Genomic DNA, 25,663 nt, shown 5'->3' with positions numbered 1-25,663 from the left:
GGCTTTCGCGCTGACGATTGGCTGTGACGTCATAATTAATTGCGAACCGTGTCTCTGGAGCGTTAGAGATGGAGACTAACGTCTTCCAAGGGAGATTGCGTCTCCACTTTCACCCTGGTACTGAGAGATTGAGCACAAAATTGGTAACCAATGCTGCGCTTCCAGCAAATTTTCCCACCAGCACCCAATCCTGGGCTATTTATTCTCTTTGTCTCACATCCTGCAGGAACGCAGTCGCGGGGTATATCCCCCTGAAAACCGTACGTTGCCAAATAATGATTTCTTTGGATTAGAGAACTACAACTCCCCTGGGTCCTGAGCCGGTATTTCCCTTTTGCGGCTGCACCGTAGTTAAAAACAAAGCTAAGTGTTCTGGGACGTATAGTTCTAGCGTTCCTTGGGTCCCGCTGGCGAGCGTGGGCTTTCTGCAGCTCGCAACCCGCCTCGTGCTTTGCGGACGGTTCACTGCGCTTGGAAAGGGGTGAGTCGGCTTTTTGAGGGACAGCAAGTGGTGAGAGTGAAGGCAGGAGGAATGCTTAGTCCCACGGGACGAAAGGAAGCAGGAATGAAGTGGGACACTTGAGAAGGGGCTCAGGACTTTGGAGGTGGTGGAACAGAAGAGCTTGGGGCTTCCTCTCCTTCGACTCCTGCCAGATAAGTGAGGCTAGCAGTAGTCAAGAAAGCTTATTAAGTAGGATTTCATAAGACTTAGGTCGAGTTTGGCTTTTAGTTGTGCCTGCCGCCTATCGAACTCTTAATTCATTATCGTCATCCGTTAAGTGGACAGCTGACATTTCCCTGATCTTTTATAAAACATGAGAATAAGTATCTTTGGGAAATCTTTCTATTTTCATTAATCTGTAACTTATATTCCAAGTAGAAACTTTCCCTGAAGGGGCAGCTTGTAGTTGTTTACTAGTTTCCTGCTAGCCCTCCCACCACCATCCACTCTGATAGCTGTGCTAAGTTCCTTCATATGAAAGTTCTGGAGCCATCACTGTTTTCTCCTGTGAAGGACACAAGCTGTAGTCTTTTCGCTGGGAGAAGCTCCCATCTGCCTTTCTTTGTAATAATGGAGAGAACGCCATAGTGAAAGGGTTAAAACTCAGCAAACTGCTGAAGAGTGACAAGCCCTATCACTTAACTGTGAAATTGCTTGTTATTCTGTCTTACAAAGGGAGACGTGTTGTTGAGCTGATTGTCGTAGACAGCTTTTATTCTCACTTATCTGTGTGTCTCCTTTGAAAATGGAACTTGAAATTCTACCATCCTCAGTTTTCTGTTTTTAATTTGAAAAACAGCCAACATCCCCTGTGAATTGCAGTAAAGGAACAAAGCATTAAAAGGCATATCCTTTTCCCAACAAAAGCTCACAGTCTAATCAGTAAAGTATTTATTGAGCAACTATGCCAGGTTTTGAGCTGAGGCTGAGCCTGCAAAGTTGAAATCTGTGTTCTCTGACCTCAAGGAACATGAATGAATAATTAGAATATAATAAAACTGTGCTAGTAGGTACAAAATGTGAGAGCCCAGAACATGCATATAAAGCAAACATATCTGTAAACTTCAAGGAAGACTGGGAAATGGTTTAATAAAAATAGATACAATGTTATGGCAGATATTTAAAAAGATGCTCAGATATTATGTGTCAAGGATCATCAGCAATCAGCAAATCATTAATTTTGAGAACTTGGGATCACAGACTCTAATGTTAAGTATTGTGCTAGAAGCCATGTACAGAGAAGTAAAAGTAAGATGATCATACTTTTACAATCTCAAAATAAGCTTACGTAGACAAATAAGAATGTTCCTAAGAGGTCAGTGAGACCAAATATTTGATATCAGATCCTTTCCAACAATGTAGAGGCATCATATTTGTAGATGTAAATTACAGTTTTCATTCCTTATGAGCCTAAATTTCAGCATCAAAATGTTAAAAGTGATATGTGAATACAGATATCACAGTGTAAACCACGATTAATTTTCAAATGAGTTGTAGAATTAAAATATGTCAAGTATTTAGAGGAAGGGAAGATCACTGACAGAGTAGACTGGAAAGACTTTATAATTAGGAGCTTGACCTGTGAAGGACAGATAGATAGAATTTATTGAGAACTTACCAAGCTCTTTACATCTAATTCATATTTGTTCTTTATAACCCTGAGAGGCAGATTTTTGTCTTACATCTCCATTTTATAGATGAGAAAGCTGACAGAAGTTACTTGCCCTGAGTCACACACCTAGGAAGTGGTAGAATTAGATTTCAGATCTAGCCCTGTCAGACTGTAAAGACCATCCTTTGAACTGTAAATGGTATAAAAGGCATACAGAGGAAATGCCAGGCATCCTCAGTGGCTTAAATACGACCTCACAGTAAACTCAGGCTAGACCAGGGATGACACATAAAAGTTGATAGTTTTCATTTGTGTTGCCATCAGCCTCCTCTATAAATAAACCCAGAGTAACCACAAATTGCCATCCTGAGGGGTTCAACAGGGAATAGTCTCATAATGGATTTAGAGTGAAGGATGATTGGCATTGTTAGGCAGGCAAGCAGAGGGCTGAGCAGTCAAATAAGAACAGAATTTCAGAACAAAAGATTAGAGGGCAGAAATGCTGTATGTGCTGATAGAGTCAGAGAGGGCCCGGATCAAGAAACTGCAGGAAGAGAAAACTAGAAACCTAGAATCATCTAGAAAGCTAGAACCTACAATCGTCTCAGAACACAAAGGAGGCTTCAGGACTTAGCAGACTGACATAGATGTACTTGGACAACACCTCACCAAGGAGCATGTCTCTTCCCACTCACAATCCCCAATACGAGATTCACAGTGGTTCACGCTGAGTCCACAGGAAAAGTACGCTTGTTCATATGAAAGGAAAGATCCTCTTATTAAAAGAGCATTCATTATTTTCTACCATAGGAATGCAGTGGTTTCCCATGGGGGAAATGGCCCTGCTGTAGTCCTCCCTATTAGCAGATTTGTTCTGACACCTACATTTGAATCTACCTTGGCTTTTTTATCTTCCAGATTGGCCTGGGGTACATCATCTAAAGATCGTAGGATTGCTTCAGGTCAGCAGTCTCCACTGGAAAAAAAGATCTTGGTAAGTAAATTATCTTCACATCATACAGTTTGGAACTACACAGAGAAGGAATCTTAGGTTTAAAATCCTTCTGCCTGAGTGACACATTCAGGTAGTATGTCTACACTGGCAAATGTTACCCAGCGATATCCACAGTTGCAAAACAAAGTATCATTTTTGGAAACTTCCAACACCATACATTTTTAAACCTAGCTACTGATTTGTGGTGGTGAGTACTTAATACTTTCAGAGCTCCCAGGCTCACCTGGGAGTGATGGGAATAAAATAACAACTAAGCTAAAGTAAAGAGCATGTAGCTTTTCCTGGTGTCATTAGGGAGGGTGGGCTTGGCTCCTGTTTAAATGTGTTCAAAGGAAAAAGATGATCACATTATAAATTTCTGACTTCACTTTGACAGAATCTAGGTGGTGCGCATACAACAGCAGCAAGACAGTTGATAATTCAGAAATATCAGGAGGAGTGTGAAATACTCTGTAGGGAGCAAGCTGTTTCTCTTGACTACTGGCTTGCCAAAGCAGAGTCTTATTATAATAAAATAATAGTGGAAATGATGAAAGAAGAGACAGGCAATGAAATCAAGAAAAAAATGGAGGAGAAAACAACCCAAAGCGTAGAAGGACTAAAACAGTACTGTTTGGTACCTGAGAGACAGATGAAACACATAGAAAGGCACATACATCAAACAGGAAAGGCTGGAGAATTTAAGAACAAATCATTTAGACAAGTACTACAACCCCCCAATGAAACAAAATTACCAAAAATTATGCCAGAAGGGCATGGGATCCAGAACGCACAGAGAAGAAAGCAGGTAAATGAGAGGGAACAGATGCAGACTAAGGATCACCAGGAACGCATGATTCGAGGGAGAGAACTTACAGAACAAAGACTCAAGGAGAGAATCTTGAGAAGAAACCAGAGCCAGCTACTTACATATGAGAAGCATGAGAGAGTAAAAGAGATAAAGGAGTTTGAAAGAGTTATTGCGTATCCTCTTTTCCAACCATGCGGTAGAAGTTGGATTAAAGTGAGTATTCTTATGGATAAGTCTCAGAATGAAGAGAAGGTGAATACAATTGTGAAACCATATCAAAGAAAATTCTTGGCAATGCCACCCTTTTTAAGAAGTCAAATAGGAAAAATAAGAGATTAAAGTTTCAATGCTGTTATGATAAAATCATATCTCTTAAGTGAACCCTTTTTTTTTTTTAAATGCTCGTTCTCTCCAGGGTTCAGTGAATATTCCCGTTTGTATCAGATACAGATAGATAGTTCTGGACTTGAAAATTAGCTTAACTATTTTTAGTTGACTTGCATTTGTTCAAGTTGCATATCCTTTCTAGTGTTCAGTGTCCTCATCTTCAAAATGGCAATAATATTTGATTGCATTTATGGAAGGACTGTTGTTTTTGTGAAGTGTAGGTATGTATTAGTTGTTTCATAAATGTTAGTTTCCCCACTTGGAAAGACCGGGGTTGGGCAATGGTGGTGAATAAAGAATTATTCTAATCTACTTCTCTTATTCTCCCTGCTCCCAGCCCTCCAAGGTTATTTTGATGAGATTGCTATAGTTTAGTATATGGTCTTTAATATCATACCTTCATCAGATAACTACTAGCCAGCCCCTAAAAGTGTAACTTGCTCTGTACAATTTATTTGAATGAGAAACTTAATTTTGAGAGCCTCCTACATGCTAGGCATTATGTTAGTTACTGAAGGTGAATAAAGAGAAGTCTCTGCCCTTGAATAATTTTCAACTAATGGCATAGATCACTCTATAAACAGATAATGTAGTAAAGGTTACAATAGAAAGGTACAGGGTGCTTTACAAAGGACGGATTCTAACCTGGCCCAGGTGAGCAGGATGAAAAGGAGGAAGGTTAGGGAAGGGAGTATTATAGTCTGTCATGTTTCTTCCAGCTTTTTTTGTCACTTCCTATCACCCACTTAAGCAAGACCTTCCTAATGCTTGGATCCACTCAGGGATAATCAAACAGCCTTTCTCAAACTCATGTTTTTGGCACTCATTGATAAATCAGAAAGCAAATTTATAAATTTAGTGAGAATTACAGTTGTCAAGCAGAATGAAATTTGTGTTTTCTAGTCAGTTTATTTTCTTCCCAGATACCAGAAAGTTGGGAAAGCAGGGGTTCAGAGTTGGTAAGCAGAGAAGCAAATAAATGGAAATAGATGCCTTCAGGAATATTATGCTTAAGTTGTGATAATTCTGATGCCCACCTTGCTTTACTAGCAGAACACCCTTTACCCTGGATACTGCTAGGTCAGCCACTGATACAAATGTTCTGTGTCTGTGCTCCTCAGTACAGTAGCCCTTGCTACACGTGGCTGTTGAGGCATTTAAAATGTGGCTGGTGCAGCTGTGGAATGGAATGTTTAATTGAATTTCATTTAAATTTAAATTGCCACATGTGGCAAGTGACTACCCTGTTGCACAGTGTAGCACTGGATAAACATAACTTCTGTGTTCTAGATTCCAGTCCCACCATTAGCTTTCTGTTTTTGACAGTGTTTGCTGGTATGATAGGTCACTGTTCATTTTACATTACTATCAGTTTAGTTTCCTTTGCATTTCAGAGGCTCCCTAATCCCTTAAAGAGATTTAAAAATCAATGTAGACCACTTCTGTGTGAAAATAAGATGACTGAATTTGCTTTGATTGGAATTAGGAACTGGCCTCTCTTTGCTAGTTCTGGAATTTGGCCAGGATGCACATCAAAATCTCATTCCTACCCTCCTGATTTGCCTCATGGAAACTTCGTTGCTGTGTCTGTTCTCTGGTCCTCTATTGCTATGTCTCAGCTTTAGATTCTATGTTTTGCATAGAAATGGATCATCAGAATGCAACAGGCAGAAGACTTAGAAGTGCAAATCAGTAGGGTAATGACAAGCCCTTTGAGCTGAGTGGGACTGAAAAGTAACCTAACATATAACCTATTAGTAATTGTTTACCATGAAGGTTTTCAGTGCTGGACACATAAATTGCTGAGTTCAACTGCCCTCTTTCCCCTCCAAATCTAGCATAAAAGCAACTGGTGCTCTCAGGGCAATTTCACACCTAATATGGCTAAGAATAAAAGTCTATGTTTCAGGAACTCAGTTTGTCCAAACCTGCATCCATCATCTACCTCAAATTATATCCACCTTTTCATTTCTTTGCACTGTGTCTGCTTAAATCTTGAGTCACACTTAATGTTTTTTTCTTTTTAATGTGAAATAGAATATACAATACACAAATGAAAATGTATATTTAGAAGAACAATAATAAATGTCCAGGTGCCCGTTGCTCAGACTGAGAAATGGAACATTACTACATCCCAGGAGCCTCGTATTCTCTCATTCATATCTCTCTCCCCCGCAGCCAGAGGCAACCACTATCCTGAATTTTGTATAACTGTCACCTAGCTTTTATAGATTTTACTGTCTGTGTATCCCTAACAGTTGCTTATTTATAGCCTTTATATAAATAGAATTATACTGTATATGACTGACTACTTTTGCTCATTATTATTTTTGAATTCATCCATGTTGATGTGTGACACTGTAGTTCATTTCCATGACATGAATATGCCACAACTTAATTATATATTCTGTTGATGTCATTTGGTTGTTTCCAGTTTTTGTTTTATTTTTCTTTTAAAAATGATACTTAGATAAACATTACTTTAACATGTTTAATCTTATGTTCTGGTGCCTGTGTACTAGATATATATATGATATATGATATATATATGATATATATATATGATATATGATATATATATATATATGATATATAAATTGTGGTACATTTATTTGACAGGCCTGATCTTGAAGCCTGTTAGATTTCTGTTCCTTTGTGGTATTATGCCTGTAAGCCTGTTCTGTAGAGTCTGGCACATGTTAGCCTCTTAATAGATATTTGTTGAAAGAAAGGACATTTGTTAACTGCTGGAGACAGAACTGTGTCAGGCAGAGCCAGGACCAAAATACACAAATAGCTGATAACAGACCACTTTACCTTTTTACTCATCTTGTCCAGGTACAATCATAGTCAACCTCTGTTTATGCTTATATTTCAGTTGAGGTACTAAAATATTTGTTTACTTAGTTGGTTTTCAGTGAGCTTCCAGTACAGGATTTGTTTCTCTTTCTGTCACTTTTCCCAAAACTTTCACTCCACTGCTTTCTAGAAAAGATCACCCACATGTCGTCTCCTCAAGGCACCTGCAGCACGAAAGTTTTATTTCTGAACAAAAGGGTCCCCAGAGAAGGAGACAAGGAGTCTCCTTTCAGTACGAGGTTGCTGGAGTCCCTAGAGGGTCAAAGGCTGTGTGATAACAGTTCCTTCTTGTCTGCTGGACAAAAGCTTCTGAGCCCTCAAGCACCCTGTGACTTAGTTCTGATAGAGTACTGAGTTTGGAAATGGCAGAGTGGGGACCCAAAACAAATCTCCCAATTCCAAATTCAGTTTTATCCACCTTTTCAAATAAGATTAAAAAATGTTAATGTCTGTTGATTTGTGTGTGTTGAACCACTCTTGTATCCCTGGAATGAATCCCAATTAATTGTGGTATATTTTTGATATGTTGTTGGATTCAGTTTGCTAAAATTTTGTTCAGGATTTTTGTGTATATTTTCACTAGGAAGATTGGCCTGTAATTTTCTTTTTTTTTGTATTCTTCTCTGCTTTTGGTATCAGGGTAATGCAGGCTTCATAAAATGAGTTAAGAATAATTCCTTCCTCTTCAGTTTTTTTTTAGTATTTTGAGAAGTATTGGTATTAATTTTTCTTTGTATGTATGGTAGAATTTGACAGGAAAGCCATCTGGTCCTGGGCTTTTCTTTATTGAGACACTTTTAATTACTGATTCAGTCTTATTACTCATTGTTGGTCTGTTCAAGTTTTCTATTTGTTCCTGGTGAAATGTCTACAAAAATTACAAAAATTAGCTGGGTGTGGTGGCATGTGCATGTAGTCCCAGCTACTTAGGGGGCTGAGGCAGGAGGATCACTTGAACCTCAGGAGGTTAAGGCTGCAGTGAGCTGGTATTGCGCCACTGTGTTGCAGCCTGGGTGACAAAGTGAGACCCTATCTCAAAAATAAAAAAAATTCATATGGAACCACAAAAGAGCCCCATCCAATAGTTAAGCTATAGTAATAGCTTTGTAACTGTTATAGTAGAAACCAAATCATCATGGTATTGGCCTAAAACAGACACGTAGACCAATGGAAAGAATAGAGAACCCAGAAATAATTTCATGTACTTACAGCCAACTGACTTTCAACAAAGGCACCAAGAAAGGACACCCTTTTCAATAAATGGTGCTGGGAAAACTGGATATCCATATGCAGAAGATTGCAGCTAGGCTCATATCTCTTACCATATTAAAAAATCAACCAAAAATGGATTAAAGGCTTAAATGATAGATCCGAAACTATGAAACTACTAAAAGAGAATATAGGGGAAATGCTCAAGAACATTGGTCTAGGCAAAGATTTTATGGTTAAGACATCAAAAGCATAGGCAACAACAACAAAAAGTAAGCAGGTGGGACTATATTAAACTAAAAATCTGCACAGCAAAGAAAACAACAGAGTGAAGAGACCAACTGTAGATGGGAACAATATTTTCAAATTATCCAACAGGGGACTAATATCCAGAGTGTACAAGGAACACAATTCAACAGTTAAAAAAAAAAAAAAAAAAAAAAATCCCCTTAAAAATGGTCAAGGGATCTGAATAGAAATTTCTTAAAAGAAGAAATACAAATGGCCAACATGTATGTGAAAAAGATGCTCAACATCACTAATTATCAGGGAAATTTAAAGCAAACCACAATAAGATATCATCTTACCCTAGCTAGAATAGCTATTATTAAAAAGACAAAAATGGTAGCTAGGATATAAAGACAAACTCTTACACACAGTTGGTGGGAAGGTGAATTAGTACAGCCACTATGGAAAATAGTATGGAGATTTCTTAGAAAACTGAAAATAGATCTGTGTGATCCAGCAATACCACCACTGGGTATTTATCCAAAGGTAAGGAAATCGATATATCAAAGGGATACTGGCACCCCCATGTTTACTGTGGTACTATTTACAATAGCAAAGACAGAGAATCAACCTAACTGTCCATCAATGGATGAATGGATTAAAAAGATATGGCATATATACACAATGGAATACTATTTAGCTATAAAAAGAATGGAATCTTGTCATTTCCACTAACATGGACAGAACTGGAGGTTCTGATATTAAATGAAATAAGCCAGGCACAGAAAGACAAATATTGCATGTTCTCACTCATGTGCGAGCTTTAAAAGGTTGATCTAATCTAGGTAAACAGCAGAAAGATAGTATCCAGAGGCTGGGAAGGGTGTGTGTGTGTGTGTGTGTGTGTGTGTGTGTGTGTTTGTGGGTGTGTGAGGGGGGTGATGAAGAGAGGTAGGTTAATGGGTACAAACGTACAGTCAGATAGAAGGAATAAGTTCTAGCGTTTGATAGCACAGTAGGGTGACTATAATTAACAACAATATATTGTGTATTTCAAAATAGCTAGAAGACTTGTAATGTTCCCAACACAGAGAAATAAATGCTTGAGGTGATGGATATCCTATGTACCCTAACTTCATTATTAGATACTATGTGTGTATCAAAATATCACATGTACCCCATAAATATGTGCAAATATTATGTACAAATAAAAAGTCACACTGTAAAATTTTTGTCAATTATACTTCAATAAATCTGGAAAAAAATAAAGTATGTATGCAATCAAAGTTTTAAAGTATATTCCCAAATATGTGCAACCATCACTGCATTCAATTTTAGAATATTATCATCGCCTGAAAAAGAAACCCCATGCCCTTTAGCTATTACTCTCTTATTCCCCCTTCCCCATCACCCCAAACCCTAAGCAAGAGTTAATCTATGTTCTACCTGTATGGATTTGCCTATTTTGGAAAATTCATATGTAAATATAATCATATATGGTCTTTTGTGACTAGTTTCTTTCACTTAATGTTTCCAAGCATCATTTATATTATAGCATGTATCAGTATTTCATTGCTTTTTATGGCCAGATAATACTGTATTCCATAGATGTATCACATTTGTTTATTTATCAGTTTATAGACATCTGGATTGTTTCTGTCTTTTGGCTAATACAAATAATGCGTCTATGAATGTTCATTTACAGATTTTTGTGTGACACATTTTTATTTCTCTTGGACATATACCTAAGAATGGGTGAGTCGTATGGTATCTCCATTTTTAATCAGTTGAGCCACAGCCTGACTCCTTCCAAAGTGACTACATAATTACACATTCCTGCCAGCAGTGTTTGAGGGTTCTCATTCCTGCATATCCTTAACAATACTTATTATCTGATGTTTTGATTCTAGCCATTCTGTGGCTGGGAAGTGGTATCTCGTGTGTGTGTGTGTGTGCGCGTGCGTGTGTGTGTTTTAGAGTCTCGCTCTGTTGCCCAGGCTGGAGTGCAGTGGTGTGGTCTCGGCTCACTGCAACCTCTGCCTCCCAGGTTCAAGCAATTGTCCTGCCTCAGCCTCCCAAGTAGCTGGGATTACAGGTACCTGCCACCATGCCCAGCTAATTTTTTTTATTTTTAGTAGAGATGGGGTTTCACCATGTTGGCCAGGCTGGTCTGGAACTCCTGACCTTGCGATCCACCCACCTTGGCCTCCCAAAGTGCTGGAATTACAGGTGTGAGCCACCATGCCCGGCCTTCACTGTGGTTTTAAATTGCATTTCCCTAATAATGTCGATCATCTTTTTTATGAACTTATTGGCTATTTGTATATCTTCTTTAGGGAAATGACTGTTCATATCCTTTGCTCATTCTATTTTTATTTATTTATTTAGAGACGGAGTCTTGCTCTGTCATCCAGGCTGGAGTGGAGTGGTGCGATCTTGGCTCACTGCAACCTCCGTCTCTTGGGTTCAAGCGATTCTTGTGTCCCAGCCTCCCAAGTAGCTGGGACTACAGGTGTGTGCCACCACACCCAGCTAATTTTTGTATTTTTAGTGGAGGCAGGGTTTTACCATGTTGGTGAGGCTGATCTCGAACTCCTGACCTCAAGTGATCCACCCACTTCAGCCTCCCAAAGTGCTGAGATTACAGGCGTGAGCCACTGCGCTCGGCCTCCTTTGCTCATTTTAAAATTGGGATTATGTGTGTTTTGCGATTAAGTTGTAGGAGATTGTTATATATTCTAGAAACATCTCTTGTTAGATGTATGATTTGCAAATCTTTTCTCCTTTCTTGTGGGTTTTTTTCACTTTTAAAAAAATTCTTAATTTTTAAAACTTTTAATTTTTTGATCTAAATGTTTACTGTTAATTAGTAAATAATACACATGGGGTACAGTGTGATGTTTTGATATATGTATATATTGTGGATCACTTTCTTGATAGTGTCCTTTGAAGCATAAACATTTTAATTTTGATGACATCTAATTTTTCTCAATATTATCTAATATCTTTTGTTTGTGCTTTGGCATAATATCTAAGAATCCATTGTCCAACCTGAGTTCATAAATATACATATATATATATATATATATATTTGAGACGGAGTCTCACTCTGTTGCCCAGGCTGGAGTGGAGTGGCGTGATCTCATCTCACTGCAACCTCTGCCTCCTGGGTTCAAGCCATTCTCCTGCCTCAGCCTTCTGAGTAGCTGGGATTATAGGTGTGCACCACCACACCCGGCTAATTTTTATATTTTTAGTAGAGACGGAGTTTCACCATGTTGGTCAGGCTGGTCTCAAACTCCTGACCTTGTGATCCACCTGCCTCGGCCTCCCAAAGTGCGGGGATTACAGGCATGAGCCACCGCACCCGGCCAGTTCATAAAGATTTATCGCCTAGGTTTTCCTCCAAGAATTTTGTAATTTCACCACTAACATTTAGGTCTTTCTTCCATTTTGAGCTTATTTTTGTATATAGTGTGAAGTAAAGGCCTGTATTAGTTTCTTAGACCTTGTGTAACACATTGCCAAGATTTGATGGCTTAAAACAGCAAACATGTATGCTGTCACAGTTCTGGAGGCCAGAAGTTTGAAATCCAGGTGTTGGCAGGATTAGTTTCTTCTGGAGGCTCTGGGGGAAAGTTCATTCCATGATACTTTCCTAACTTCTGGTAGCTGTTGGTAGTTGTTGCTCCATTGGCTTGGAGATACATCACTGAAATCTTTGCCTTCATCTTCACATGGCATTCTTGCCTGTGTCTCTTCTCTGTTTATGTCATATCTCCTTCTCTTTTATTAAGACACCAGTCACTGGATTTAGGTCCCACCCTAAATCCAGGATGATCTTTTCTTGGGAACCTGAACTTAATTTCATATACAAAGACACCATTTCTAAATAAGTTCACGTTCACAGGTACTGGTGGTCAGGCCTTAGACAAACCTTTCAGAGTACACACTTCAACCACCATAAGGTCCACTCCATCATTTTGTATGTGGCTATCAAGTTTCCCCAGTACCATTTGTTGAAAAGACTGTGCTTTCCCCCGTTGAATGTGCTCAGCACCCTTGCTGAAAATCAGTTGACCGTAGACACATGGTTTTATTTCTGAATTTCAGTTCTATTCTATTGATCTATGTCTATCTTATGCAAGTACCACACTGTCTTGATTACCATTACTTTATGCGATGTTTTGAAACTGGAAAGAATGAGTTCTACTTTGTTCTTTTCTTCCTGCTTTTTATTTTTTAGAGACAGTTTCTTACCCTGTAACCCACACTGTAGTGCAGTGGCATAATCATGGCTCACTGCAGCCTCAACCTTCTAGGCTAAAGCAATCCCCCTGCCTCAGCCTCCCAAGTAGCTGGGATGACAGGTGTGTACCACCATGCCCCGCTAATTTTTATTTTTTGTAGAGACAGGATCTTGCTGTGTTGCCCAGGCTGGTCTTGAACTTCTGGCCTCCAGCAATCCTCCTGCCTCGGCCTCCCAAAGTGCTGTGATTGATTACAGGCATAAGCCACTGTGCCTGGCCCTTTGTTCTTTTTTTCAAGATTGTTTGCATAGTCTGCGTCCCTTTAATTTCTTTATAAATTTACAATTAGTTTGCAAATTTCTACAAAGAAGTCATTTAGGAATCTGATAGGGATTGTGCTGAATCTATCAGTTTGGAAATATAATCATTGAGTTATATTAAATCTAATCCATGAACTTTACCCCATTTATTTAGATTTTTAATTTCTTTCATTGATGTTTGAGTTGCACTTCTTTTGTTAAATTTGCTTCTAAGTATTTTGTTCCTTTAAAGCTATTACAAATGGAATTGTTTTCTTAATTTCATTTCTGGATTTGTCATTGCAAGGGTTTAGAAATACAATTGATTTTTGTATACTGGTGTTATATCCTTTATCCTTGCTGAAGTTAGTAGTTCTAATAGCTCTTTAATGGATTATTTAGCATTTTTTTATATAAAAGATCATGTCATCTGTGAATATAGTTTTACTTCTTTCTTTCCAATCTGAATATACTTTATTGCTTTTTTCTTGTCTAATTATCTTAGCTAGAACCTTCGGTAATGTTGAATAGACATAGTGGGAGTGGATATTCTTGTTTTAATTGCTGATCTTAGGAGGAAAGCAACCAGTCTTTCACCATTAAATATTGATGTGGTTTGGATTTGTGTACCCGCCCAAATCTTATGTCAAATTGTAGTCCCCAGTGTTGGAGGAAGGGTGTGGTGGGAGGTGATTGGGTCATGGGGATGGACTTCCCCCTTGCTGTTCTCATGATAGTGAATTTTCATTGAGATTTTGTAGTGAGATTTGGCTTTTTAAACATGTGTGCCACCTCCCCCTTCTCTCTTCTTCCTGCTTCAGCCATGTAAGATGTACTAGCTTCCCTTTCACCTTCCACCATTATTGTGTTTCCTGAGGCCTCCCCAGGAGCAGAAACCTGTATAGCCTGCAGAACCTTTAGCCAATTAAACCTCTTTTCTTTATAAATTATCCAGTTTCATGTATTTCTTTAAAGCAATGCATAAATGGACTAATACGAGTATGATGTTAGCTGTAGCTTTTTTATAGATGCCCTTTATCCGGCTGAGAAAGTTCCTTTCAATTCCCAGTTTGTTGACTCTTTTTTTTTTTTTTTTTTTTTTTTTTTAAAGTAACGTGGTCTCAACACATCGCCCAAGATGCCCTCGAACTTCTGGCCTCAAGTGATTCTCTTTCCTCAGTCTCCTTGAGTAGCTGGGACTATAGACACATGCCAATGTGCCCACCTGTTGACTGTTTCTATTATGAAAGAGTATCAAATTTGGTCAAAACCTTTTTCTGCATCTATTGAGATAATTGTGGGTTTTTATTCTTTTGATATAATATATTACATTAATTGATTTTTGGATATTAAACCCATCTTGCATTCCTAGGATAAATCTCACTTTGTCATGGTGTATAATTATTTTTGTACGTTGCTGGGTTGTTCGCTAGTATTTTCTTGAAGATTTTCACATCTATATTCATGAATAGCGATCTGTAGTTTTTTTGTGATTGTTTTGTCTGCTTTTGGTACCAGCCTTATAGAACATACCTTATAGAATATGTTGGGCAGTGTTCCTTTCTCCTTTTTGGGAGAGTTTGTGAAGAAATGGTTTGATATCAGCTATTCATAGATCAGAGTTTGAGTAGCATGGTGACAAACCTAGGATAATTTTTTAGACTTTTATGGATGCTCTAGACTGAATGTTTGTGTCTCCAATCCCCCACCCAAATTCCTATGTTTAAAACTTAATCCCCAGTGTGATGATACTTAGAGGTGGGGCCTTTTGGAGGTGATTAGGTTATGAATGCAGAGCCCCTATGAATGGGATCACTGCCTTTATCAGAAAGACCCCAGGCAGTTCTCTTCACCTTTCTGCCATGTGAGGCCACTTGGAGAAGATATACGTTTATGAAACAGGAAAGGGGCCTTCATCAGACATGAAATTAACCGACACCTTGCTCTTGGACTTACCAGCCTCCATAACTGTGAGAAATACATTTATGTTGTTTATAAGCCACCCAGTCTAAGGTATTCTGTTATAGCAGCCTGAGTGGACTAAGACAGTGGGGGTATGTGGTGTTATAGATTGGTTTTTGGCCACAATTCCTGGTTCCTAGCTCCTATATTCCCTTGTTTCGGTCTTTTGTAATAATATTGGGTGTGTTCGGCCTCGGCAGGCCTCAGGAATCAGAATCTCTCTTCTGGCCTCATTTCACCTGCCCCAAGGCAGGACGCTAATCCTCTGCCTTTCTGATTATGGGTCTTAAGACCCTCTGGAGAGGGTCCCACACTATACATTGGGAGAAGGAATGCTGGTGTCACGAAGCTTCCATAAAAACCCAGGAGAACTGGGTTCAGGGAGCTTCCAGGTAGCTGAACAAGTGGAGGTTTTTGGAGGTTGGTGTGCCCAGGAAGGGCATGGAAGCTCCATGCTCCTTCCCTGATACCTCACCCTACACATATTTTCATCTGTATCCTTTGTAATATCCTTTATAATAAACTAGTAAACATAAATGTTTCCCTGAATTCTGTGAGCTACTCCAGCAAATTAGTGAAGCCCAGAGTGGGTGGTGGGAACTTCTGTGATTGGTGTCTGATGGGGAATAGTCTTGGGGACTAAGCCCCCAATCTGTGGGATATGATGCTATCTCCAGGTAGACAGTGTTGACATTGAACTGGAGGATACCCAGCTGGTGTCCACTGCTTGGTGTGTGGGGAAAAACCCCCACACCTTTGGTCACAGAAGTCTTCTGTGTTGATGATTGTTGTGGTATGAGAGCAGAGGGAAAATGTGGTTTGAGAGAGGGTTTCCTAAAATAGGGTTACAAAAACATAAATGTCACAGATATTCTTTCCAGAAAATATGTGCATATACAAAGAAATATATTAGTATAAAATCTTAGTGTATACACAGGTCCTCTGAAGTCTTAGACATCTAGATTTTAAAAAATCCTAACAAGAGGGAAGTTTTGAGCAATCATTTCACCATCCCACAGTGCCACTCTACTTATCTGAGTATAAACTGATCAGGAAAAAGTTGTACTTCGTAACAGACTATCAAGGGAATAAATTGAAAGATGTAATTAATTAGTCACTGATTCATTCAGCAAAACCCAAGTGTCTATGATATACCAGATAAGGTTCTAGTCTCAGATTACTGCTCTAGGAATTGACTTTTTTTTTCATTCTTTTTCCACTCTATCTTCCTGTGTCCCAGCACCTGAACCCTCTCCATGTTAGGGAGAATTTCATACTTAAAGAGTATGATTTCATACTTAAAGAATTTCATACTTAAAGAGTCATTGTAGGAAGCAGACACCAACTTCTTCCACAAAAGAAAAACTCACTTTTCCAAATATTCTGGCAGCTGGATATGGGATGAGGCTTAGGTTCCACCAGGCAGATAACCACTTGCTGGATTCTGACTCAGCCTGGTGACACAAGCTGGTACTGTGCACACATTTTAGTAAGTGTGGTGTGAGTTGCAGCAGCAATGTCCAGTTGCCAGGAGCAGTCGTGATAGCAGTTCTATCTGCAAGGTCCAGTGTCTAGCTTTAGAGTATCATTGGTATGAACAGTGACATCTGTGCCCAGCATCAGGGGCAGTGATTCCTATGTGAGACTCCACCTAGGATGGGATTATAGATGCTGCTTCTAGCTATGTAGCTTTAAGCCTATTCTCACAGACCTTCCCAAAATAAAATAAACACCAACCTAATGAAGATAGATGATAGATAGATAGACAGATAGAAGTCCTTTATGTTTAAATTAGAAAAAATAGCATTTAAATGTGGACTTAAGACCCTTTCCCACCCTAGGCACTGTTGATCACTGACCTCAGTGGTTCCAAATCTGGCTGATCACCAGGATTCCTTGTAGATTTGTTACAAAAATACTCAGGCCTTTCCCCATACCCACCATCTCAGAAGTGGAACATGGATTCCAGGAATAACAAGCCACAGGTGAGGCTGATGCACGGCCACCTGGGAATCCTGGTCTACATTCTTGCTACTAAAAGTGTGATCTGAAGACCATCAGTGTCTGCCTCAACTTTTTTATAAACACAGAATCTCATTCTCAACTCCAGACCACCTGAATCTTAGAAAGTTGTCCAGGTGATTCCTACGCACAGTAAAATTTGAGATTCTCAGATTTACTTACTTTCTAGATGTGGTGTTAGAACTGTGCAGTCTGCTGTCAGAGTGTGTTCTGATGAAATCCCTTAGCACTGAAGGTCCAGGGTTCAGTCCATGTCCTTTTTCTCTTCTATAGCCATCTTTCCCTTGGCGACTCATGCATGCTCTATGCTTTAAATATCATTAATATGGCATTAACTCCTAAATCTATTTTCCCAGCCCAGATATTTCTCCTACCTTTCCAACTTGCATATCCATCTGCCAACACAACAACCCCACTTGAATGTCTGACATCTGAGATTCAACATTTCCTAAATTGAATGCCTATAGTGCCCCCTCCTCAAATATGCCCCTTTCAGAATTTTCCCCATCTGTGCTGACAACAACTTCATTTTTCTACTTGCACAGTCTGAAATTTTGGGGTTCCTCTTTGACTCCTCTTTTTCATACCCCAGACTTAATCTATTAGGAAGTACTGTGAAGTCCATATTGAGAATGTGTCTGAAATCCAATCACTTCCCACTCTTTTCTCTGCTCACACCCCAGGCAAAGCAACCAGAGTCTCTAATCTGAAATACTGCACTAGTTTCCTACAGTTTTCCCACTTTCTCACTCACCCCTCATCTCAATTCTGTTCTCAGCATAGCAGCCAGGGTGATCCTTTTAAAAGATGTACCAAGTCTCTACTCTGCTGACAGCTGTTTGTGTCTCCCCCATCTCACTCAGAGCAAAGTCAGAACCCTTCCAGTATCCTCAAGCCTACATGATCTCCCCAAATCTCTGACCTTATATCAATGACTGCTGCAGCTATCTGAGCCCCCCAACTCCTCCCACAACCCAGATGTGCTCCTGTTCTGGTGCCTTTGCACTGGGGGTTCCCCTGCCTGGAAAGAACCTGCCCCAGACGTCCTCATAGATAATTCATCTTTTCTCTGCGGTCACATTCCCAGTGAGACCATAGACCACCCTAGTAAAACAGCCATCTTCCCTGTCCCCACACACCCACAATCTGGATCACCTGCCTCATACCCCTCAGCACCTTTTGACAGAAACACTTTCCTTATTTACTCTGCTTATAGTACATAGTCTGTGTTTTCCCACTAAAACGTGCCCCTCAAGGCCAGCAATTTTTGCCTGTTTTTAGTTTCCAGATGTAAAACTAGCATTTCATACTGCCGGCACTCAACAAATATTGGCTAAATGAATGACCAGTGTACAGCACCTCCCTATTCTAGAAACAGTATCTTTATTAATGTAGCTGCAGACCACATGCTGTTTTGTGGCAGCTACAGTGGAACAACTGCTCATGTTGACATCAATGCCACCTGTACTTTTCTCACAAATGCTGTTCTCGCCTCCCTCCCACACCAATCCTCATATACCACAGCAGACAATTATAGTTCCCTTTTCAGAAAAAAAAAAAATGATCCTAGGCTTATGGACCCTATTTTCCAACCAACTGTGAATTAAATTAGAGTCTAGACATCCATGAGTTTGGATTTGAGCCAGCACTAGGATTATTACAGCCAAAGGCAGGGAGAGAGGGTAGGTGAGCCAAAAATAAATTCCTGTTAGAAACCTAACAGGAGTTTATCTAAGGTGAGAAACCGAGATATGATCTCTAATTCCAGAATTTGATTTCCTGAAAAAGATTGGGGAAAAGATGGGAAGAACAGTCCAGGAAACAGCCCTGGAAGGACAAGAGCTGGGTGGGTCTAAAAATTGGTCTCTTGATAGCACAGAGACTCCTGTGTGCAGGGGCCACCCCAGGGCTTGTGAGGACAATGACAGAAAAAGTAACTCCTACGGCTGTCCTAGAGGAGATTGGAGACTTGGAGACCAGAACTCAGATACAAGAACAAGAACAGGCATAGTCTTCTGTCAAAACAAAACAATGAACAAGATGGGGGCTGAGGGCCAGACCCAAGCCTGAGCCTAGGCTGACCTGGTCACACAAAGCCCTTGCCACAGTCCTAGAGACAGGATAAGGCCTGGCCCTTCTCCTCCTATACCAAATGCTCTTTGTCACACATTCTCCCTTAATCCAGAGCTAGGAGTTACGTCATCGTTTCTCAAACGTTTTGGTTTCAGGATCTCTGCATGCTCTTAGGAATTAGTGAGGACTCTGAAGATAATTTTATGTGAGTTATATACGTTAATATTTACCATATTAGAAACTAAAATCACTTAAATTATTTTATTCATTTAGAATATTAATAATGCATTGCATGTTAGAAATATTTTTATGCAAAGTCAGTATTTCCCAAAGTAAACAGTATAGTGAGAAGAGTGCCTCTTTTTACATTTTGTATGTTTGTAAATCCTTTTCTTATGTGTCTCATTAGAAGATTAATGAATTTTCTTCTCCTTCATTTAATCTGTTATTTTGGTTAATCTGTTATATATGGTTGAAGTGTATGAAAAAAAATCCATCCTCACACAATGATATTTTTGTTGCTGTTCTTGTTTTGGGTTTTGTTGGGGGGTTTTGTTTGTTTGTTTCTTTTGGTCTCATGCTATCACCCAGGCTTGAGTGTAGTGGTGTGATCATAGCACACGGCAGCCTCGAATTCCTGGGCTCAAGTGATCCTCCCAATTCAGCCTCATGAGCAGCTGTGACCACAGGCACGAAACACCACCACAGCTAATTTTGTTTATTTTTTGTAGAGATGGGGGTCTCATTCGAACTCCTGGGTGGAACTCCTAGGCTCAAATGATTCTCCTGCCTTGGCCTCCCAAAATGCTGGGATTACAGGTATAAGTCACCTCGCTAGGCCAGGAATGTTTTTAATAACATTTTTAGAAAACTGGATATTCATCCTTGATATTACACTAAAATGATAGAAGTGTTAGCTTCTTAAAGGTTATTTGTAATGTGGAACATGAAACTATCAATAACTATTTCACATGCTGTTACATTAAAATATATAGGTCCGACTTCCACATTGAATGCTTCTTGTATAATACATGACTTTTAAAAAAAGAAACACAATTTCACCACGTTATGTCTTCCAGTGTTGACACATTTAACTACAAGTTATCAAAAAATCACATTTTTAAATATTACCACAGATATTACCAGAAAAGATTGTTAAGTATTGGGAAGCCATCAGGCTTATGATGGTGGATACAAGTTCCCCAGGATTCTAATTTTCTCTTGAGAGCTTGCGTTTTATCATTGGGAATAATACCATCAGTTGATTATGTGAAAGGGACAGGGTTATGTTCATTTTTGAGAAAGTGTCAGCCAAATATTCAAGTCTAAATGATAATCATCTGTCATTCATTCTTTCAAGTAAAAAGGATATTCCATAAAAAATAGACTAGTACAACTCACAAAATGATTTTGTGGACACAAACATTTTAATTTGTTTTTGTTTTCGTTTTAAGACAGGGTCTCGCTCTGTTACCCAGGCTGGAGTGCAGTGGCATGATTTTGGCTCACTGAAACCTCCACCTCCTGGGTTCAGGTGATTCTTGTGACTCAGCTTCCCTAGTAGCTGGGACTACAGGTGCGCACCACCATGCCTGGCTAATTTTGTATTTTTAGTAGAGACAGGGTTTCACCATGTTGGCCAAGCTGGTCTTGAACTCCTGACCTCAAATGATCCACCTGCCTAGGCCTCCCACAGTGCTAGAATTAATTGCAGGTGGGAGCCACTGCGCCTGGCCTCAAACATCCTAATTTGGAATGTAGAAGAAATACCTTATGCGTACTTCCCACTTACTCATTTAAGATATATTAAACTGTGGATTCTGGGATAGAGATTTAATAAAGTTAATAATTCTTTGATACTTCAACCAGGACATATTTAAGTGAAACCTGTTTTTTCTTCTATAATTAAGAAGTGGTTAAGAATATAATAACTACTATTTCAGTTTGGTACCATAGCCTCCCTTCTTGTCAAGTTTTACTTTAGTACAAATAATGTCTTCATTATATTATAAAAATACTTTTAACCTTGTGGATCTATGAAGGGGTTTCAGCAGCCCACAAGGGTTCCACAGATTGCACTTTGAGAAATCCTGTTCTGGGTAAGCTGTGAAGAGTTCTTGACTGGCCCCTTTGTCTCTTCATTTTCCCAAATTTTTCTCCCCGAGCAGGACTCCCTGCATCCCAAAACTTAGCTAGCACTAAGTTTGCCTTGCCCTGGGCTCTTATAGAAGAGAACCTATCACCTGTAAATTGGATGCAGAGAGTGTCCTTAGTCTGGGAACAGAGGTGGCAAATGTGTTTCCGTTTTGGAGCTGGGAATGGTTTGCGCCTAAAAGCACAAAATAGAGATTTCACTCCTGACCCACTTTGAATTTGCAATCTCTATGAGAAATAATATTGGCCCTTTCATTTCTGTTTTTTCCAAGATGGGGTCTCACAGTGTCACCCAAGCTAGAGTGCAGTGGCATGATAATGGCTCACTGTAGTGGCGAACTCTCGGGGGGCTCAAGCCATCCTCCCACCTCAGACTCTTAAGCTGGTGGAACTACAGGCACTTGCCAGCATGTCCAGCTAATTTAAAAAATTATATATTTTGTAGAGCTAATTTTAAAAAATATTTTGTAGAGATGGGATCTTGCTATGTTCCCCAGGCTGGTTTCAAACTTCTGAGCTCAAGCGATCCTCCTGCTTTGGCCTCCAAAAGTGCTGGGATTACAGGTGTAAGTCACCACAACCAGTCACCCTTTCATTTTAGATGTGTCTAATGCACTTGACTTGAGGCCCACATAGCACCAAGAGCAGTTATCTTAATCCATCAGGCTGCTGTAACAAAAATACCCTAGATTAGGTGGCTTATAAACAAAAGAAAGATATTTCTCACAGTGCTGGAGGCTGGGAGGTCCAATATCAAGGTGTCAGCTAACTCTGTGTCTGGTGAGGGCCTGCTTCTTCATAGCTGTCCTCTCACTGCATCCTCCCATGGCAGAAGGGCCAAGACAGCTTTCTAGAATCTCTTTTATAAGGGTACAAGTTCAATTCATGGGAGTTCTGACCTCATGACATAATCACTTCCTCTAAAACAAACCCACTTCCAAATATCATCTCACTGGGGATTAGGTTTTATTTTGGGAGGAGCATAAAAATCTCTATAGCAGTAGTGCTGTTCAATAGAACATTCTGTGATGATGAAATTGATCTATATCTGCACTGTCCAATATGGGAGCCACTAGTTACATGTGGTTATTGAGCACTTGGAATGTGGCTAGTGTGATAAAGGTTGATTTTTTAAAAGTTTTATTCAATTAATTGAAATATAAATAGCCATGTGTAGCTAGTAGTTACCATTTTTGATAGTGCTTATCTAGAGTGCTCTTAGTTTTCAATCTCCCCCACAAAAAAAGATACCTTGTGACTCCCAGATTGAAATACATTAAAATTACCTTCACATAGAACCCATGGATTTGACTGTGTGGGTCTTAGACATATCCCTAAAATACAGCAGGCCCAAGAAAGTTCAATATGTATTTTAACAATTAGAGTGTACGTATAGATTACCAAAACATGATTTATCAACTCAAGGTCATACATTTTCAAAAATGCCTATCACCAGAGCTAATCCTTGTCAATATTTCATTGAGACTCTTGGTGTTACTGTTTTCTATAACCTGGTGAACACAAGGAGGTATATAAGTCATTACTTAGCCCAAGAGAAAGTATTTATTGAAGGTGCCATATAAAATATCTTATAGGCTTTGTAGACATATTTTAAAATTATAAGCAAATGATTTAAACTTTTTCATTTTTGAGACAGAGTCTTATTCTGCCACCCAGGCTGGATTGCAGTTGGGCAATCATGGCTCACTGCAACCTCTGCCTCCCAGGTTCAGGTGATTCTTCCACCTCAGCCTCCCAAGTAGCTGGGCCTACAGGCATGCACCACCACACCCGGCTAGTTTTTGTATTTTTTGGTAAATACACCATGTTGGCCAGGCTGGTCTTGAACTCCTGACCTCGAGTGATCTGCCTACCTTGCCCTCCAAAAGTGCTAGGATTACAGGCGTGAGCCACCACACCTGACCAGGTTTTAAATGTTAAAACTCCACCTTAGAACTCTTTGCTTCTTGCTCATTCCCCCCAGCTTTCTCCCCAAATCAAACATATCTGTGTGTTTCTCTTCACTCTGGGACTTCCCTGTCTTCATATCATCTGTACCTAGATGAAAATAGATGTTAAGTTTTACAATTGTGAGGTAGAAAAGGATTCTGTAAGCATGACCCAAATATGAAAAGCCATAAATGAAAAAACAAAACTCCTCTATGTCAACCACAGACTCATATGCCTGTGATCAAATTCAAAGACACATAAATAATCGGAAAGACAAAAGGTAGCATATTTCAATGTCTTTCAGCCAAAGACCACCAGGAACATCTATAGCTGAACAACTGGGGTTTATTACTCATTGTCACAAGAGAGAATGCACACCATCTTAGCATGAGGATATTAGAAAAAATACAATATAGGATTTGGTCTTTTAGTAGATGTTTTTGGGGAGAGCTAACGAGGTAGGGGTTGACTGTAGATGGGGTTTTGTCAAAAAGCAGGAACATTTCTATGACTGTCTCAATAAATCTTACCCATAATAAATGCAGAGCAGAGCAAGGATAAAGTTGTGGTTGGTAAAGAAACAGCCGTCACTCATATTAGCCAGCAGGGGGAGAGGTTTGGTATTTTGTGAGGTACACAGTGCCTTGGTTTTTGTCTGTGCTTATACTAAATTATGTAGTGCCCCTGTTTTGTCTTGTTTTATCATGTTCCCAGAGTGTCCTTGTCTGATGTTGTGTAATATGGTTTATGTCCAAGAAAAGAATAATATGGCCTAGTGTTGAGCAGTAGGACAGCTTCTAACAGTACTGAAACCTACTGTCAGTGTCAGAAGTCAAGAGCTGCTTTTTTTCTTAGTCAAATTCAACATTTTTAAGTACCTACATCCCAATAGAAAAATAATAATATTAGAAAGCAATATGGGAAAGAATAAATCAAATATCAGACAATATACTCTATGATTAATGAATATGAGGAAAAATGAGAACATGACATTAGAAATGCGAATGAAAATTAAAATCTGTCAGTTTGGCATATGTGAAAGTAAATGATAAGCATATTATCCAGAGGTAGGGAAAATACACTGTCATGAAGGCTGATGAAAAACGGGTATACTTTGGGAGGCCGAGGCAGGTGGATCACGAGGTCAGGAGATCAAGACCATCTTGGCTAACATGGTGAAACCCGTCTCTACTAAAAATATAAAAAAAAAATTAGCCGGGCGTGGTGGCAGGCGCCTGTAGTCCCAGCTACTCGGGAGGCTGAGGCAGGAGAATGGCGTGAACCCAGGAGGCGGAGCTTACAGTGAGCCGAGATCGTGCCACTGCACTCCAGCCTGGGAAACAGAGCAAGACTCCGTCTCAAAAACAAGACAAAACAAAACAACAACAAAAAACACTGGGGTATAAATTTCTAGAGGGGACTTTTGCGAAACATGTTAACAATATAAATGGACTTACATTTCAATGCATATATTTCTCTTTCAAGAATTTTTCCTAAGAAGATAACCGCACACATTCTAAAAAATATATGTTCAAGGATGTTTCTTGAATTTTGGTTTATAAAAGCAAAATGATGGAAACAATCCAAATGCTGTAATCAATATAGGGATAGTAGCTATGAGTAGCAGAACACTTAATATACCTCAAGGTGTAATACCATGTGTTTTACTGAGAGAGTCAATGCAAACCCATGAGAAGCCCAATATGTGATATCTTTGTATAGACAGGGAAAGGGAGACTCAGAGAGGTTAAGCAGGTGGTGGGGGTGGAGTGGACCCTGGGAATTTTCTCTTAATGGAATCATCTTTCACTGATTCCCTGTCCATCTGGTGGTGGATATGACGCTGTATCCCATGCTAGTGAACTCTTTCAATGTCCCTGAATGTTCTATGACAGGAGGTCATGAGATGCAGTGCTCAGGAGAACATCAAGGGGCAATCGATCAAGGAAGTCTGACTTCCCTGCCTAACCACACTTATATTTCCTCATTCAGCATGTATTTCAAGTCCTCTGATGAATCATGTGATCTACTAGACCCTGAAGATACAGTGAAGAGCAAAAGTAAGATGCTGGCAATTTGATGTTTGCACTGTCATGAAGGAGATGCACATTTAGCAGAACTTACAAAGAGAAATATAAAATTACTGCTGAGCTAAGTGTGGTGAAGAAAAGTTCATGGTACCATGAAAGCAGATAACCAGGAGATCTAACAGGTCCACTACCACTATCACTACCACTATTCTCAATAATACCTAAAAGAAATAATAAGATATGGCGTTTATAAATGATGAATAGGATTTTATAAAATTATATACAATCAGAGAACCAAAAAGCACTCTTGGAAATCAAAAA

The 25,663-nt window shown here is 39.4% G+C and overlaps 1 protein-coding gene across 29 annotated transcripts in view; it reads left to right on the top strand.

Annotated features, from left to right (window-relative positions):
* Nucleotides 1–25,663, top strand: part of LOC101151917 (putative uncharacterized protein ZNRD1-AS1) — an 85,864-nt gene that overhangs the window by 5,831 nt on the left and 54,370 nt on the right. For 9 of the 29 annotated variants that reach the window (XR_010134069.1, XR_008680550.2, XR_010134056.1 and 6 more), the window contains exons 1-2: nucleotides 31–481; nucleotides 3,033–3,108. Coding sequence is in view for 8 of the 29 variants with exons in the window: in XM_055389878.2 (XP_055245853.1) it covers nucleotides 3,033–3,108; nucleotides 3,506–4,132 (703 nt within the window). In the remaining 21 variants the exon portion in view is untranslated. The other 20 variants (XM_055389884.2, XM_055389882.2, XM_063707095.1 and 17 more) reach the window with 14 other exon arrangements.

The sequence above is a fragment of the Gorilla gorilla genome, chromosome 5 (assembly GCF_029281585.2).
Source record: "Gorilla gorilla gorilla isolate KB3781 chromosome 5, NHGRI_mGorGor1-v2.1_pri, whole genome shotgun sequence".
NCBI classification, from domain to species: domain Eukaryota; kingdom Metazoa; phylum Chordata; class Mammalia; order Primates; family Hominidae; genus Gorilla; species Gorilla gorilla.
Note: the sequence above shows the minus strand (reverse complement) of the source record. Positions and strands in the feature narration are given on the sequence as shown.